This window comes from Rhinatrema bivittatum, chromosome 6 (genome assembly GCF_901001135.1).
Source record: "Rhinatrema bivittatum chromosome 6, aRhiBiv1.1, whole genome shotgun sequence".
Taxonomy (NCBI): Eukaryota; Metazoa; Chordata; class Amphibia; order Gymnophiona; family Rhinatrematidae; genus Rhinatrema; species Rhinatrema bivittatum.
The window spans coordinates 272,121,359-272,138,632 of record NC_042620.1 but is presented as its reverse complement, the minus strand read 5'-3'; the positions used below and the strand labels follow the sequence as shown (position 1 = coordinate 272,138,632).

Here is a 17,274-nt window from a genome sequence, read left to right as displayed (position 1 = left end):
AGCTCCCAAACCAGTCGGTGGTGGTGGAGTCCACCTTGAAGAAGGCCCGCCGCTCCCGTACCCATGCCTCCGCTCCTCCTGGGTGTGAGCATAGGGAGTTGGATACACTGGGCAGAAAAATCTTTTACCTTCTTGCCAGTCTTATTTGTGATTGTTTTATGTGGTTCTGCTCCAGGCCTTTCCATATTGAACAGAAATATTAAGCAATTTTACATTTTCTTCATCAGCTTCTACATATTCCTTCACCTCTGAGTCTCACAGTGTCACTTTTGTGCTTCCAACTATCATTAACTTATCTTTAAAAAAAAAAAAAAAAAAAGCCCCCCCCCCCCCACCCCCATTTTACCATATTTGCTATTTTATCTTTCATTTGAATTTTTCATTCCTGACTATTTTCTCATCTTCTCTTTGCTTTTCCAGATATTGCTCTCCTTTCAATTTCCGGGATTTCTAGTAGTTTCTCCCTTTTCAGCTACTTCTTTAGAAAATCATAGTGGCCTCTTTTTCCTCTTTCTTATATTTACTTTTCTAACAAAAATGTTAGTTACCCTTATAATATCTCTTTTTAGTTTTTTCCCACTGCTCTTCTACTTCCCCAGGATTTTCCCAGCCATGTAGCGACTCCTTGAAGTAGTCTCCCATTTTAAGAAAGTTAGTTTTCCTGATGTCCAGGACCCTTGCCTTTTGAATGGATCTTTACCTTTTGTGCTCTGATACTGAACCACACCATCGGTGATCACTGGATCCCAGATGATCATCCTCAACAACATCAATTACCAGGTCTAATATCGCTTCCTCCTGTATGGGTTCTCTTTCTAGTTAAAAGAATAATTTTCCTTGCAGCGAATCCAGGATCTCCCTGCTTCTAGGAGACACTGCAGCTGGGTTGTCCCAATCAGCATTCAGCAGTTTGAAATCCCCTAACAATATTTATTTATTTCACATTTTTTTTATTTACTGCACAAAACAGCAAGCTGCCCAAGGTGGTTCCCAACATTTTAAAATAAAACAATTAAACATCTCCCCTTTTGTAGCAATTTTGTGAATATTATTCATTAATTCCCTGTACGTACCTGGATCTGTGCATCTCCACTGTCTGTAATAGAGGTCTATAGATTACACTAGTATAAATAGATGTTCATTCCCTCTTTTTAGATTAACCCACAATGCCATCTCCTTACCTCATAGCCCCTGCAATTCGGTTGCTTTAATAATATTTGGTATGTATATTCCATGCATCTTCCCTTCCTTCCTATCTGGTTCTCCCAGTCATACTTTTCTGTGTGCTAAGTCTCCGTGACACCCACTTCATCTAAATTTGTTTCTTCAGTTACTGCTTCTAGATTGGAAACTTTATTTCACACACGCTGGGGCAGATTTTATAAATCTGCGCACACGCGTACTTTTGTTCGCGCGATTTTAATAGATGCGCGCGTAGCCGCGCGTATCCATTAAAATCTGGGGTCGGCGCGCGCAAGGCTGCCCAAAATTGGCAGCCTGCGTGTGCCGAGCCGCGCAGCCTGCCTCCGTTCCTTCCCCCCCCCGCACCTTCCCTTCCCTTCCCCTACCTAACCCACCCCCCCGGCCCTATCTAACCCCCCCTACCTTTGTTGGCAAAATAGCAGGCGTAACTTTGCGCTTGCCAGGCCGGCTGCCGCGCTCCATGTTCCGGTCCGGGGGCTGGTCCGAGGCCGCGGCCACACCCCCGGAACGCCCCCGGGCCGAAACCACGCCCCGTGGCGCCGCCCCCGAAACGCAGTGTCACTCGCGACACGCCCCCCCGACACGCCCCTCCATGCAAGCCCCAGGACTTATGCGCGTCCCAGGGCTTGCGCGCGCCGCCGAGCCTATGCAAAATAGGCTCGGTGCCCGCAGGGGGGGGGTTTGGGGTAGGTTTTCGGGGGGTACGCGCGTATCCCTTTGAAAATCTACCCCCTATGAGTATTAGTGTACATAGCTTTCCAGGTATTGCCCCTTTTTCCCATTTCTATGCAAGTATTTAATGTTTTACTTACCTTAGGGTTTTTTTTACCCATCATTGACAATTCCAGTTTAAAGTCCTCCTCAGTAGGCTTGTCTGTGTGTGTTGGAAGATACTGCAACCTTTCTTTGACAGGTGAACCCCATTTGTGCTTAGCAGTTCTTGAAACATCATCCCATGGTCCAGGAAGCCAAACTGTTAGATAATATTTTGGTAGACCCGAATTCAATATCACTAACAACATTGGCCCATTCAGTTTTAAATCGATAGGACCTCAATGTAATTTTAAATCTACTGTTACATTGCTGTTTAAATAACTCAATAGAAATCAAGAACTTAAAATTTAACAAATAGTTTGGGGGGGGGGGGGGGGAAGCACTGTTTGGGCCATTCGGAGCCCATTCAATGATGACCCAGGAGCAATGGGATAAGCGTTAGCTGTCTTTTCTTCCACACATATTTTCAACATCCCATCTTCCCTGCTATTTTCAGCTTTACTAGATAGTCCTCATTGTTTTCTTCTTTCTGAGGTGCTTTGTACTTTAATTGTTAACATTTTTACTTTATTAGCCACCTATTTGGAAAATCTCACTGATCTTTTGTTTTTACTTTCCTTACATGACGATTAGTTGCCCTTATGGTTGCCCCTTTTAATTCAGCATAATCTTCTGCTTCCAAAGAACTTCCCAGCCTAACAACCCCTTCTTAAGATGCACCTCCATTTTAACAAAGTTGGTTCTCCTGAAATTCAGATGTGGTGTGGTGAATTATCAACATCAGGAAAGGAAACATGGTCTCTTTAAGATAAATAAAAATGCTTTCCCTTTCTTTCCTCCTCTCTCTTCTTCATCATTCTTTCCCACAGCAAGCTTCTAAAGTGGAGTTTGAGTTTGCCTTGTTTTCACTGGTCTTGAAAACTAATAGTGCTCTCATTCTGTTTCAGATGCAAGTTTCACTAATCTGTCATATGACCTTTTTTTTTTTTTATCAGAGTTTTGGAATCAGTGGAAGTGTTGTCCACAGACACTGACAGCAGTTCAGCAGAGGACAGTGACTTTGAAGAGATGGGTAAAAATATAGAAAATATGTTACAGAATAAAAAAACGAGTTCCCAGCTCTCTCGAGAGCGGGAGGAGCAAGAGAGGAAAGAACTGCAGAGAATGCTTATGGGAGAGGATAGTGGCAACGACAAAGAAAAAAATAAGAAGGAGAAGAAGGAAAGAAAGGGACTCTGTAAGTAACAAGATATGGAGAATTTTGGGCTTAAATTAAGAATTTTTATATCTTCATTGTCACTTGAGGATTGGTTTCTGTTATTTCTTTTAGCTTCTGTGTCTGCTACGTCGGGAGGATCACACAAAGATGACGATACTGCCTCAGTGACCAGCCTAAATTCTTCTGCCACTGGACGGCGGCTAAAGATATATCGCACATTTAGAGACGAGGATGGGAAGGAGTATGTCCGCTGCGAGACAGTTCGTAAATCCACCGTCATTGATGCTTACAGCCGAATTCGGACCACCAAAGATGAAGAGTTCATGTAAAGATTTACATGTTATTGTAAATGTTAATAACGCAAAAGTCTTTTATAATTCACATTTATTTACATTTATTAATGAATCAATATTTCTGGGAGAAGTGTGCACTGTTTAGTAGTAGTTCTTGTCCAATTTGGATATATAATGAGTAAATGTGCATTCCGATACAGGCACAAGAAGCCAGTGTGACCTGAGACGGGATGCGAGGAGGTGAATATACCCAGATGACTTTTTAGTTAGCCAGATAGGTTTATTTAGCTAACTTAGACCTACTCAATAACAGCTCTAACTTATCCAGCTAGTTTAGTCGAATAAGTCTAAATATTGCTCGTATCTGGTTAAGTTAGCCAGGTACAGTTGCGCTCATAAGTTTATATAATGTGTAGCATCTTAGGAAAACATGAGAAATAAGACAAAATGTCTCTTCAAATATCAAATGTCTCTGCCAAAAAAATCCCCTGGAGTGACCAGTTCCTTTTATCATTCTATCACTTTTTAATTTTTTTATTTAGAGCTTTTTTTATACCGAGGTATAGCTAGCTGCCTTCACTCCGGTTTACATCATCAACAACCATTACATAAAACAGTAAGTGAACTCAGAGAACGTGAGCAACACGATTACTCCTTATTACAATTTAACACAAACCTTACATCTAACAGTAACTGGTCTGAGTAACAAAATTAAAAAACTAACCAAAAACTCCTTCTTATTCTTGAAATATATAATCAACATTACACTTAACTACTCTGCATAATTTTTTGTCAACTGCAAATTTTATCACCTCACTCGTCATACCCCTTTCCAGATCATTTAGAAATATATTAAAAAGCACTGGTCCAAGTACAGATCCCTGAGGCACTCCACTGTTTAATTTTTTCCACTGTGAAAACAGACCATTTAATCTGTTTCCTGTCTTTTAACCAGTTTGCAATCCACAAAAGGACATCACCTCCTATCCCATGACTATTTTTCTTAGATGCTTCTCATGTGGGACTTTGTTGAATGCCTTTTGAAAATCCAAATACACCACATCTACTGGTTCACCTTTCCCCTTCAAAAAAAAGATGTAGGAGATTTGTGAAGCAAGACCTCCCTTGGGTAAATCCAAGCTGGCTGTGTCCCATTAAAATATGTCTTTCTAAATGTTTTGTAAATTTATTCTTTATAACAGTTTCCACGATTTTTCCCAACACCAAAGTCAGGCTCACTGGTCTATAGTTTCCCCTGAGCCCTTTTTAACTATCGGGGTTACATTGGCCATCTTCCAATCTTCAGGTACAACAGATGACTTTAATGATAGGTTACAAATTAATTGAAATAGGTCTGAAACTTCATTTTTTAGTTCTTTCAGAACCCTGGGGTGTATGCCATCTGGTCCAGATGATTTACTACTCTTCTGTTTGTCAATCTGGTCTAGCACATCTTCCATGTTCACCAGGATTTGGTTCAGTTCATCGGAGTCATCACCCTTGAAAACCGCCTCCGGAGCAGGTATCTCCCCAACATCCTCTTCAGAAAACACCGAAGCAAAGAAATCGTTTAATCTTTCCATGATGGCCTTATCTTTCCTAAGTGCCCCTTTAACCCCTCCATCATCTAACATCTAATATATCCCTCGCAGGCTTTCTGCTTCCGATATATTTTTAGAAGTTTTTATTGTGCGTTTTTGTTCCTACGGACCATTTCTTTTCAAATTCTCTCTTAGCCTGTCTTATCAATGTCTTACATTTAACTTGCCAATGCTTATGCTTAATCCTATTTTCTTCTGATGGATACTTTTTCCAATTTTTGAATGAAGATCTTTTGGTTAAAATAGCCTCTTTCACCTCATATTTTAGCCATGCTGGCAATTGTTTGGCCTTCTTTACACCTTTCTTAATGCGAGGAATACATATGGACTGTGCTTCTAGGATGGTATTTATTTTTAACAATGTCCATGTCTGTTGCACACTTTTTACCTTTGTAGCTGCATCTTTCAATTCTTTTATTTTTTTTAACCATGCTTCTCATTTTATCAAAGTTTCCCATTTGAAAGTTTAGTGCTACAGCCGTGGATTTACTTACTGTCCCCCTTCTAGTAATTAATTCAAATTTGATCATATTATGATCACTATTGCCAGGCGGCCCCACCACAATACCTCTCTCATCAAATCCTATGCTCCACTGAGAATTAGATCTAAAATTGTTCCCTCTCTCATCGGTTCCTGAAAAAAATTGCTTCATAAAACTGTCATTTATTCCATCCAGGAACTTTGTCTCTCTAGCATGCCCTGATATTTCCCTTACCTAGTCAATATTGTCCTGATATGTCACTTACCCAGACACTATTGTTCTACAGTTTTGCTAAAATCCATCAAAACAGAAACAGCTAATTTCATTATGAAATTTGTAAATTCATCTTTGACTAGTGGTACTCTCCCAAATCCATTGAAAATAGCATCAATCTGTCCAATACTGAAAAACGCATCTGTTGACCCGACTATACTCTTGAATTATCGTACCATCTCATTATCATACTTTGCCAAAATAGTAGAAAACACAGTACTTCAACAGCTTACTACATTCCTTGACTCGAATGATACTCTAAACCAATACCAATTTGGCTTTCACAAATTCCATAATACTGAAATGCTTCTCTCTAGTTTCAACATTATTCAGAGGGGATTTGATTGAGGGTACTTCATTTGTTCTCATCTTATTAGATATCTTCTCTGCCTTCGATACTATTGATTATTCACTTCTCTCCAGATTGAGATCTCTTGGCATAATAGACACGGTTCTCTCTTGGTTTATTTCATATCTCACCAATTAATCACAGCAAGTAAGAATAGACTCTGAAGTCTCAACGTGGTTCTCACTCACGTCTGATGTACCTCAAAGTGCTCTGCATTATCAACAGCTCTCTTTAATAACTATTCAACTCCATTTTGCTGACTGCTGGCAGGCCTTGGAGTACACCACAAGTTATACGCAGACAACATCCAATTTTTCTTTCCCCTTAAAACATCATGGACTGGCACAGAACAATTCATTTCGGAATGTCTCTCCACTGTTTGAGTGGCTTAATCACAAACTTGCCGTAAATATTAATATAACCGAACTTATGATTCTTTCCCAATTTCCATCCTCTTATATTCCCAGAACAATAGCTTTCAAAACCCAAACCATCCATATATCCAAAGTAGTTCATAAACTTGGAATACTTATTGATCTTTTGCTCTCAATGCATGCCCATATTAAATCTTCTTTTTTCAAACTACGACTTTTGAGACACTTGAAAACCCTGTTGGATCCTAATGACTTTCAAACAGATATACAATCTTTACTTTACTCTAGCCTCAATTACTCTAACTCTGCTTACTTCCCGCCATACACAATCCATCCTCTACAGATCATATAAAATTCTGCAGTTAGATTATTGACCAGAACCTAGATACACGGTCACATTTCTCCAGTTTTCTAAATATTGCATTGGCTTCCAATTTCCCATCAAATTCAGTATAAACTTACTGTCACTATCCATACTCTTTTGCATAGCATCCAATCACCATGGATTTCAGCTGCTTTAAAAATGCATACTCCCATGAGAACATTATGCTCTTCATCACAAGGTCTACTGGATGTCCCCTCTACTAAAGCAGTTCACTTAGAAGAAACGAGGGAGTGCGCCTTCTCCATCATGGTTCCTCTACTCTGGAATTCTCTACCAAAAGAGATAAGATTAATCACAAAGCTGCAATTTTTCAGAAAAACCCTGAAAACATATTTGTTCCAAAAAGCTTACTCCATCTGAATCCTCTAGTATTATACCACCACAGAGTTATTTATGTTCTTGATGTAATTTTGTTTTTAATGTAAGTCATGTCACGGTGATCAACCAATGTTATGTTATTTAATTTTATTATGTATGTTTGCTGTTACCTCGACCTGAATGTAGGAAGGGTAGGTAATAAATATTTTAAAATAAAAAACATGTCTTATTTAATGTGTTTCAAATTAAACTATTATGCATCACAGAATAGCACAATCATTAAACAAACCATAGCAATAAAGGAAATAATAAAATGGTCCTATTCAAAGGTTTGCGTAGCCTTAGTTCTTAATATCGTGTATTATCCCCTTTTGCATCAATGACAGCTTAGTCGTTTGTGATAGCTGCAAATGAGGCCCTTTATTTTCTCAAGTGTTAAAAGCTGTCCATTCCTCTTGGCAAAAAACCTCCAGATCCTGTAAATTCTAGCATGATCTGCTTGTTTCAGTACTCCTCAAAGTAGCTTAATGATGTTGAGGTCAGGAGACTATAATGGCCACTCCAGAACCTTCACTTCCTTCTGCTGCAGCCACTGAAGAGTTGACTTGGCCTTATGTTTCAGATCATTGTGGTGTTGGAAAGTCCAAATGTGCCCCCTGCACAGCTTCCTGGCTGATGATTGCAAATTCTCTTTCATTATTTTCTGATAAGATGCTGCATTTATCCAGCCATCAATTTTGATTAAAATCCCTGTTCCTCTGTAGCTCACCCCCAAAACAGCAGAGATCCACCTCCATGCTTCATGGTAGGGATGATGAGCTTTTCTTCATAGGTCTTGGTCTCATCACTCCAAATTATTTTCTTCTAGAGATTTTGAGGCTTCTCTAGGTGCTGTTTGGCATATTGTAAGCAGGCTGTTTTGTGATGTTGGTTATAGCAATGGCTTTTTTTTGGAAACTCTACCATGCAGCCCATTTTTGTTCAAGTATCTCCTTATTGTGCATGCTTAAACACCCACACCACTTTGTTTCAGAGAAACTTGTTTTTCAGTAGAAGTTGCTTGTAGGTTTTTATTTGCATCCTGACAAATTTTCTTGGCAGTTATGTCTGAAATCTTTCTTGGTCTACCTGACTGTGGCTTGATATTAACAGAACCCATAATTTTCCACTTCTTGATCATAGTTTGAACGGTACTAATTGGCATTTTCAAATCTTTGGATATCTCTTTAATATCATTTTCCTGATTTATGAAGTTGAACTACTTTTGCACACAGATCCTTTGACATTTCTTTTGCTTTCCCCATGTTTCAGTAACCACCAAAGTCAGTGCAGCCCTAGATGAAATGCACAAGGGTTTCTCAAGAGTTAAGAAACTCATTGACTATTTATACTCAAGCTACAATCAAACAAGGCACAGGTGTGGATACTACCCTTCGTTGCTATCTCAACCTGTGTGTGTCAACTTGAGTGTATATTATCAGTCCAAACATTCAAGGGTATGCAAACGTTTGAACAGGCCCATTTTATTATTTCCTTTATTGCTATGGTTGGTTTAATGATTGTGCTATTCTGTGATGCATCATAGTTTAATTTGAAACACATTAAAAATTAGGGATGTGCATTAGCTTTTAACAAAATTGGCAATGGCAACGAAATTGCCTAACGGACTTAAGTGTGCACTAACTGAAAATGTTACAGATAAGTTGAAAAGTGTCAGTTGGGGGAGCAGTTTGATAACTAGAGGTATGGTTTTGCATTCCCATTGGCTGTCTCTTTAGTTATTTGTTTGTATTGCCAAGATTGCAAAGTGGTGTTTTGGGGCGGCTATGGCTATTGCCTGGTAACAAATATAAACAAACAAATGATACAATACCATCAAGTTTTAGTCAGCAAAAGCATGTAATGCAAATGCATATTTTGAATCTGCCAGTCCCTTTGTATTTTAAGAAATGGGGCCTGACATTTTAGGATATGCATACTTTTAATTCATGTGGTTGGTATGGGGTGACTGGGATGACTGTATGGGTGACAGGTGGAAGAAACACTGGTTGGGATGTCTGGGGAGAGAGGCAGTCTGTTTGTGTGTGTGTGTGTGTGACTGGTGAGAGGGGGAGTGACTGCAGTGACTGTATGGAGGAGAGAGACTGGTTGAGGTGGTGACTGGTGAGAGAGAGGCAGCCTGGTGTGTGTATGTGTGTGTGTGGGTGACTGGTGAGAGGGTAAGTGACTGGGGTGACTATCGGGTGACTTTGGAAAGGGAGGCGGCCTGGTGTGTGTGTGTGTGTGAGGGGGGGAGGTGACAGGTCACCCCCCACATACATCACGCTGCCTCTCTCTCACCGGTCACTATCCCATCCAGTCTCTTTCCCATATGGCAGCCCATACATTCACCCCAGTCACTTCCCCTCACACTAATCAACCCCCCCCCCCCCCACACACACACACCCAAACACACAGACACACCCTAGGGAAATTCAAAGTATGCATATCCAAAAATGCCAGGGTAACTTTCCTAAAATAGAAAGGGATTGGTGAATTCAAAATATGCATTTGCATTGCATGCTTTTGCTGACTAGAACTTGATGCTATTATCACATCACTTATTGGTTTACACTTGTTACTAGGCATTGGCCATCCGCACACAAACACCACCTTGCAATCTTGGCAACACAAACAAGTAACGAAGAAGTCAGCCATTGGGAATGCAGAACCATACCTCTAGCTAACGAACTCCCATATTGACATTTTTCTTAGCATATAAACAGGTGAATCCAAAACCAGTGGGTTATGCACCTCTACCAGCAGATGGAAACTGAGCAAAGCTGACATCACAGTATATATACTTCAGCAGTGACATCAGCCCACCAATATTCTCAATCTCCAGGAGATGGTGGACATGCTTCTCCCTACTGAGAATTGCTTAAAGTTTTTAGAAGGAGAAAAGAAGAAAGAAAATTAATTTGCCCCACTCTCCTATGGTGATACCATATGGCTCCTCCCTCAGCTGAGAATTCCTGAGGTGACATATATTGGAATTTCCCTCAGATAAGTGCCTTTGGTTCGGTAGTTGGTATTCAGCTGGCGTGGATTCAGCTGTAAAAGACAGCTGAAAGTCAAGTGCGTGCAGGAAGTCAAGCGAGGAGGTGACAGTATATGCCCTCTAACCGCATAGTCGCAGACCGATTCTGTACTAAGCCAGGATGGGCTGAGCTGAGGTAAAGCAAAAAAAAAAAAAAAAAAAAAGAGGTACACAAAAAGAGTTTTTGATAGAGATTCCTCTGACTTTTTTCCCACCTCCAGGTGAGCTGAGGGGCATGAGCAGCCTAGCGCATTGAGCAGCCTTTTTGGCTAGGCCCTGCTCCTAGACTTATCTCTGTTCACTGCGTGGTAGGCTGCGGTGGCATTTTTGTGCATTTTCATGCGCATTAGGCTTCCCTTTTCAAGCCCATCGGATCGTGAAAGTGCGTCTGGCTGTGCGTCCAGTTTTTTGGGCACCTGGGTGAACGTCCAGTAGATAGGGACATCTGTTTGAGGTACGCACTTCTCTGTATACAACAAAATGAGCCGCCTTGAGGGTGCTCAGCCTTTGGGCACTCATCGATGCTCAGGCTTATATGCTTACATTTTGGCGCGGACCTCGGCCCAGACCAATGTTACCAGGTCATAGGCACTGATAGTGAACTCCTGCCCGACCGGTACTGCGGGTAAGCATTGGAGTACACTTAGATCGGTGGCTGGTCTTCCTGATAGGGACCAGGATGGCACGGATGATGAAGCTGATCCTTATTCCCTGGAGGATGGAGAAATTCCTCCGGGATTGGAGCAATAAAGAACTATGTTGCAGTTCTGTCATAGAGATGAGTTACCGGCTCTGATTTCCCAAACATTAAAGATGCTAGGAGTACCGGGACCTGAATGCATGTCTGTGCCAAAGAAAGATCCCATTTTGGTTTCTTTGCATAAAGCCTCATGTTTTTTCCCTGTAATGGAGGCCATTCACGAATTGATTGATCTTGAGTGTGAAGCCCCGGAAGCCAATTTCAAAGAGGGACGAGTCTTGGAAGGACCATTCCCCCTGGACCCAGCTGTGAGAGAACAGTTACGTTTTCTGAAAGTGAATGCACTTGTGTGTGCTGTCTCCAAGCAGATGACTATTCTCGTAGAGGGTAGAGTGGCCTTGAAGGATGCTCATGATAGGAGACTTGAGGCCATCTTTAAGCAAGCATTTGAAGCAGTGGCAATGACTTTGCAGATAGCTGTTTCTTGTTCTCCGGTGCATTACTTTTGTTTACTTCTTGTGCAGGAGGTCGATGATTCTGGTGTGAATTCCAGGGCAGTGATGGAGCCAGCAGCTGCATTTTTAGCAGATGTGAATTGCGATTTGGTCCATATCTCAGCCAGAAGGATGGCTTCAGTAATAACGGCCAGGCATCAGTTATGGCTGAGAAATATTTCGGCCGATGCGATCTTCAAGTCTAACCGTATAAAGTTACACTTTAAAGGCTCGCTTTTGTTTGGGAATGAGTTGGAGAAGCTGGCCAATAAGTGGGACAAGGCCCAGGTTCCTCAGTTGCCAGAGGAAAAGAAGCAGACGCCATGCTCCTTTAGAATGAGAGGTCATGCTAGGGGATCCAAATGTTTTTGACCCTACAGAGGAGCGGCCTTTCAAATGAGTTGACCTTTGAGTAGGACTCAGTCCTTTCATCCCAGACTGCCCAGATGGGGTGCAGGCTCAGTGGAACCCTCCCAATGAAAGTGTGCAAACCCTCCCCCAGGTACAGGAGCTAGGGGGTCACCTCTCTCTCTCTTATCAGAGGTGGGTCAAAATCTCGTCAGACCAGTGGGTCCTGCAGGTGATACGAGATGTATATGCACTGGAGTTTTGTAGTATTCCTCGAGACGTGTTCATGGTGTCTCCCTGCTACTCCCCACAGAAGAGGCAGGCAGTGAAATGTACATTGTCAAGGCTTCTCAATCTGAGGGCTGTGGTTATAGTGCCCACATCTCAAGAAAAAAGAGGTCAATATTCCATTTATATCATTGTGCCCAAGAAGGAGGGCTCTTTTCATACCATCCTGGATCTCAATGGGGACAACCGTTATTTGCGAGTGACTCATTTTTGCATGGAAATCTTGCACTCAATGATAATGGCTGTGCAGTCGGGGGAATTTTTGACGTCCGTAGATCTGTCCAAAGCATATATACATATCCCCTTCTGGCTAGAGGATCAATGTTTTCTGCATTTCACAGTTTTAGGATGTCATCAGTTTCGAGCACTGCCTTTTGGTTTGGCCACTGCGCCCAGAACTTTTCAAGGTGGTGGTAGCAGAGTTGAGAAAGGATGGGATTCTGGGCCACCTGAACTTAGACAACTGTCTGATTCAGGCCAAGACTCTGGAAGAGAGCCTCCTGGTGCAAGGTGATCTCCTTGTTGCAGGATCTTAGTTGGATGGTAAACCTGGCCAAGAGCAGTCTTCAGCCATCTCATTCACTTGAGTATCTCAGTATTCGGTTTGACACGAAGCAGGGCAGGGTGTTCCTGCTGGAGATCTTATTTAGAAGTTGATGGCATAGGTGCGTCTGTTGATGAACACAATATGCTCAACAGTGTGGTCCTATATACAAGTGCTCTGATTGATGGCGGTGACCATGGACGTGGTGCCATGGGCGAGGACACATATGTATCCTCTTTGTCACTCCCTGCTGTCTCGTTGGAGCCCACGGTCTCAGGACTATTCAATTCGGCGTCACCTGCCAATGGAGATCTGCATTCACCTGCAGTGGTGGTTAAAAGCGGACCATCTGAGAAAGGAGGTTTCTCTAAGCTCACCAGACTGGATGCGAGCCTCCAGGGTTAGAGGGCTGACCGCATGGTTACTGGAATGCAGAGGAGTCTCTCTGGTGTATCAATCGGCTGGAAGTCCGTGCAGTCCAATTGGCAAGCTTGCAGTTTGGTGACTGATTGCAGGGTTGAGCGGTTCAAATAATGTCGGACAGTGGCTTACATCAATCAGCAGGGAGTAACCAAGAGCCAGCAAGTGTCACAGGAAATAGCTCAGCTTATGAAATGAGTGGAAGTGCATCTTCTGGAGATCTCAACCTCGAACATTGCTGGAAAAGACAGTGTAAGAGCAGATGTTCTCAGCTGACAGAGTCTAGATCCAGGAGAAAGGGAGTCGTCAAACGAGGCGTTTCAGCTGATAGATTGCTGGGGCCTTCCGTGTCTGGACTTACTGGTGACTTCTCGCACTGCAAAGGTTCCTCATTTCTTTGGTCACAGAAGAGATCCAAAGACCTTGTGTTGCGTCCGTTGGTCGCAGACGGCTGCGACCGCTCTGCCTCACCTCTCTTTTACCCTTTTCCTCCTCCATTGGAAGAATGGCTGCCTCCGCTGTTGTTTGCCGAAACCCTCGGCATCTCCGAGCCAGCATGGGCGTCTCTGTCCGCCATGCTTCTTCCTGAGGTCTCCTAGGACACGCGCGCGCATGCTGCCTATGTTTTTGAATACGTCATGGCGGGAACCTCGGGGGCGGCCCCACCGCATGATGTCAGTACCTCCGGGTATTTAAACCTCCGCTCCAATTGAACAAGTTAGCAAGGACTTCGGTTTTGCTACTCTGACTGCTTCTAAGCTGCTCGCTTGGATTCCTCGCTACCCTCCGGGGTATCTCGCTACTATGAAAGCTCTGGGTACCCGCTCCTCGGGGGCCTCTCGCTTATACTCGCCCTCTGGGGTTAAACTGCCTAACCTTAAAGACACCCGCCCCTCGGGGGTCCTGTCTGCTCTTTTTCAGGAACCCTCGGTGCTCCTAGGTACTTGCTCTTCGAGGGCCTATTCTGCTCAAGGTATCCTGCACCTGGGACCTCGCGTCCTTCTCTTCATTCAATTACCAAAGGAAGTTATCAGCACTGCTACTCTGTATCACTATGCTCCAGCTCTCCTCATTCCACCCTTCAGGTTCACGATCTATCCTGCGCTGCGGAACACTATCGGACCTTTGCTACATGGGTGAGACTATCATCTACAGAGACTGTCTGAGCTTACTGTGATATCGCTGGACTACAGCACTGTCCGTTCCTTGGGCAAGATTCTACTCTTCAGCTGCAGTTTAATAAAGCTTTCTCTCCTCAGTGTCTGCTTACTAAGAGTCTAGCCAATCATTGTGGTTCCCCACCGGGCCCCTCCCCGTGGGAGGAATCATCGCCACTTCAAACCAAGAGTCCACAATATGCCACAAACCCAACACCTTGGGCATCGATACCCTTGTGCAGGAGTGGCCAGAGTGCGAGCTGCTATATGCCTTCCCCCTGTGGTCCATGTTGGACAGATTGATCCAGAAGATCGAGAGTCACAGGAGTATGGTGCTTCTGCTGGCACCAGATTGGCCCAGGAGACTATGATATGCAGATCTGCAAAGACTTCTGGTGGACTCTCCGACTTCCAGCGCACAGGGATCTCCTGCGGCAGGGGCCTGTTCTTCATGAAGATCCGTCTCAATTTTGAATTACGGCATGGGCCTTTAGAGGGTTGCCACCTTGCTGCGAGCGAGAACGTTTTCCACTTCCTTAGATTATGTGCGGGTTTGGCGAGTGTTTGAGGCTTGGTGTGAAGATTGAGGGGTTCTTCCTTGTTCGGTCAAGATCCTGTTCATTTTGGAATTTTTGCAGGATGGATTGAGTAAAGGATTGGCCCTTAATTCCTTAAAAATACAGATAGTGGCTCTTGCCTGTTTCAGGGGTCAAGTGAATGGTGGACCCTTGTTGGCTCATCCAGATGAGGCCCGTTTCTTGAGAGGAGTGAAACATCTTTGTCCTCCCTTGCGATTGCCAGTGCCCTTGGGGAATCTTAATCTGGTTCTGGATTTTCTAGCGGGACCTATCTTTCAACCACTGTGTAACTTCTCTTTACAGTTACTGACCTTGGAAATAGTTTTTCTTGTAGTAATTTGTTTGGCGCGTAGAGTATCTGAACTGCAGGCTTTGTCTTGCTGGGAACTGTTCCTTCAAGTGACTCTGGGGGTATTATAGCTACGTACTGTTCCTTCCTTTTTGCCAAAAGTGGTTTCGGAGTTTGACTTGAATCAGTCAGTTTTCCTGCTCTCTCTCAGTGCAGGAAATGCTGAGGAATATCGTTTGTTAGGGCTCTTGGATGTCAAAAGGCATATCTTGCAGTATTTAGCTGTTTCTAAACCTTTCAAAAAGATGGACTGGCTGTTTGTTCTCCATGGTGGGAGTAATTAGGGTGAATTGGCGTCGTGGGCTACAATAGCCCACTGGATTAAAGAGGTAGTCATGGCTGCGTATGTAGATGCTAAGCAGCCGTTGCCTAGTCAGGATAGGGCTCATTCCACTAGGGCTCAGGCAGTGTCGTGGGTGGAAGTTCGATTGTTGTCTTCCATCAACATTTGTTGGCCTGTGACCTGGTCTTCTTTTCATACCTTTTTCAGACATTATCGTCTGGAAGTGCAGGCCCAATAGGTCGCAGCCTTCGCACTTGCAGTTTTGACTGAACTGCGGGCAGCCTCCCGCCCTGTTTAGGATTAGTTTTGGTATATCCCACTGGTTTTGGATTCACCTGTCTGTACAGTAAGAAAGGAGATATTACTACTTACCAGATAATTTCCTTTTCCTTAGTACAGACAGGTGAATCCAACTTATCACCCTTGGCTGCTGAATGGTTGTGCTATGGTCCTCCTGCGTAACTGTGTGTTCCAGGGAATACTGGTAAGTGTCAATCCAGCCCCTAGATTAGTGTTAGTACATTCTTTGTTTGAGCTCAGGGTGTTCCTGTTGTCTGAGTGCTGGAATGGTTATCTGTTAATAATCAAGTTTTGCTAGTTTGTCCACAGTTGGCTTTTGCAGCGAATACTGGCAGGCTGATGTCACTGCAGGAGTAAATATACTGTGATGTCAGCTTTGCTCCGTCTCCATCTGCTGGTAGAGGTGCATAATCCACTGGTTTTGGATTCACCTATCAGTACTAAGGAACAGAAAATTATCAGGTAAGTAGTAATTTCTCCTTTTAACTTATCTGTTTTACATTTTCAGCTAGTTTCCAATTGGTAAACCCGAAATAAACACCTAAACGAAAATGACACAAAAATCAATGCACACCACTATTAAAAATAACAGAAGTGTTTTGTCTGATCACTCATGTTTTCTTAAAATTTACACATCTTACAAATTCTGCCAGGGGTATGTAAACCTATGATCACAACTGTAAGTAGCCCCTCCCCGGGCATTAGGCCCCCATCCACCTCACCACTTACGGGCTGATACAGTAAAGTGCGCTCCGGTGGAGCGCACTGTTAGCCCGTGTTTGGCCGTGCATTTTCGACACGCTGTTTTTCCCCATTTATACAGTAAGGGGTAATAGCGCTATTTTTACCCCTTATACAGTAAAGGGTAATAGCGCATCGAAAACGCGCGGCCAATCCCCCTGAAACTAATAGCACCCGCAACATGCAAATGCATGTTGATGGGCCTATTAGTCATTCCTGTGTGATACAGAAAGCAAAATGTGCAGTGAAGCCGCACATTTTAATTTCGCTGGCACCGGGAAAGTGTATAGAAAAGCAGAAAAAACTGCTTTTCTGTACACCCTCCGACTTAATATCATAGCGATATTAAGTCGGAGGCCCCAAAAGTTAAAAAAAATTTTTTTAAATCTGCTCGCGGGTTGGAAGACGGACGCTCAATTTTGCCGGCGTCCGCTTTACGAACCCGTGGTTGTCAACGGGCTCAACAACCGACGCTGGTAAAATTAAGCATCTGCTGTCAAACTCGATGACAGCCGCCGCTTCTGTCAAAAAGGAGGCGCTAGGGACGTGCTGGTGTCCCTAGCGCCTCCTTTTATCGCGGGCCCTCATTTACATAAATGTATTTACTGGATCGCGCGCCCAGGAGAATGGCCTGGGTGCACCCCAGGAGAGCGGGCACTCGCCCGCTCTCCTGCGAAGTTTTCTATATCGGCCCGTTAGTTGGCTAACTTTTTAGCTATAAA

General features: G+C 43.4%; 1 protein-coding gene across 4 annotated transcripts in view; it reads left to right on the top strand.

Moving 5' to 3' along the window:
* The window catches only part of TAF1 (TATA-box binding protein associated factor 1), a 441,469-nt gene that overhangs the window by 190,690 nt on the left and 233,505 nt on the right, over positions 1 to 17,274 (top strand). For all 4 annotated transcript variants that reach the window (XM_029607221.1, XM_029607219.1, XM_029607220.1 and 1 more), the window contains exons 23-24: positions 2,973 to 3,214; positions 3,308 to 3,521. In XM_029607221.1, the coding sequence (XP_029463081.1) occupies positions 2,973 to 3,214; positions 3,308 to 3,521 (456 nt within the window). The remainder of the gene's footprint in view (positions 1 to 2,972; positions 3,215 to 3,307; positions 3,522 to 17,274) is intronic.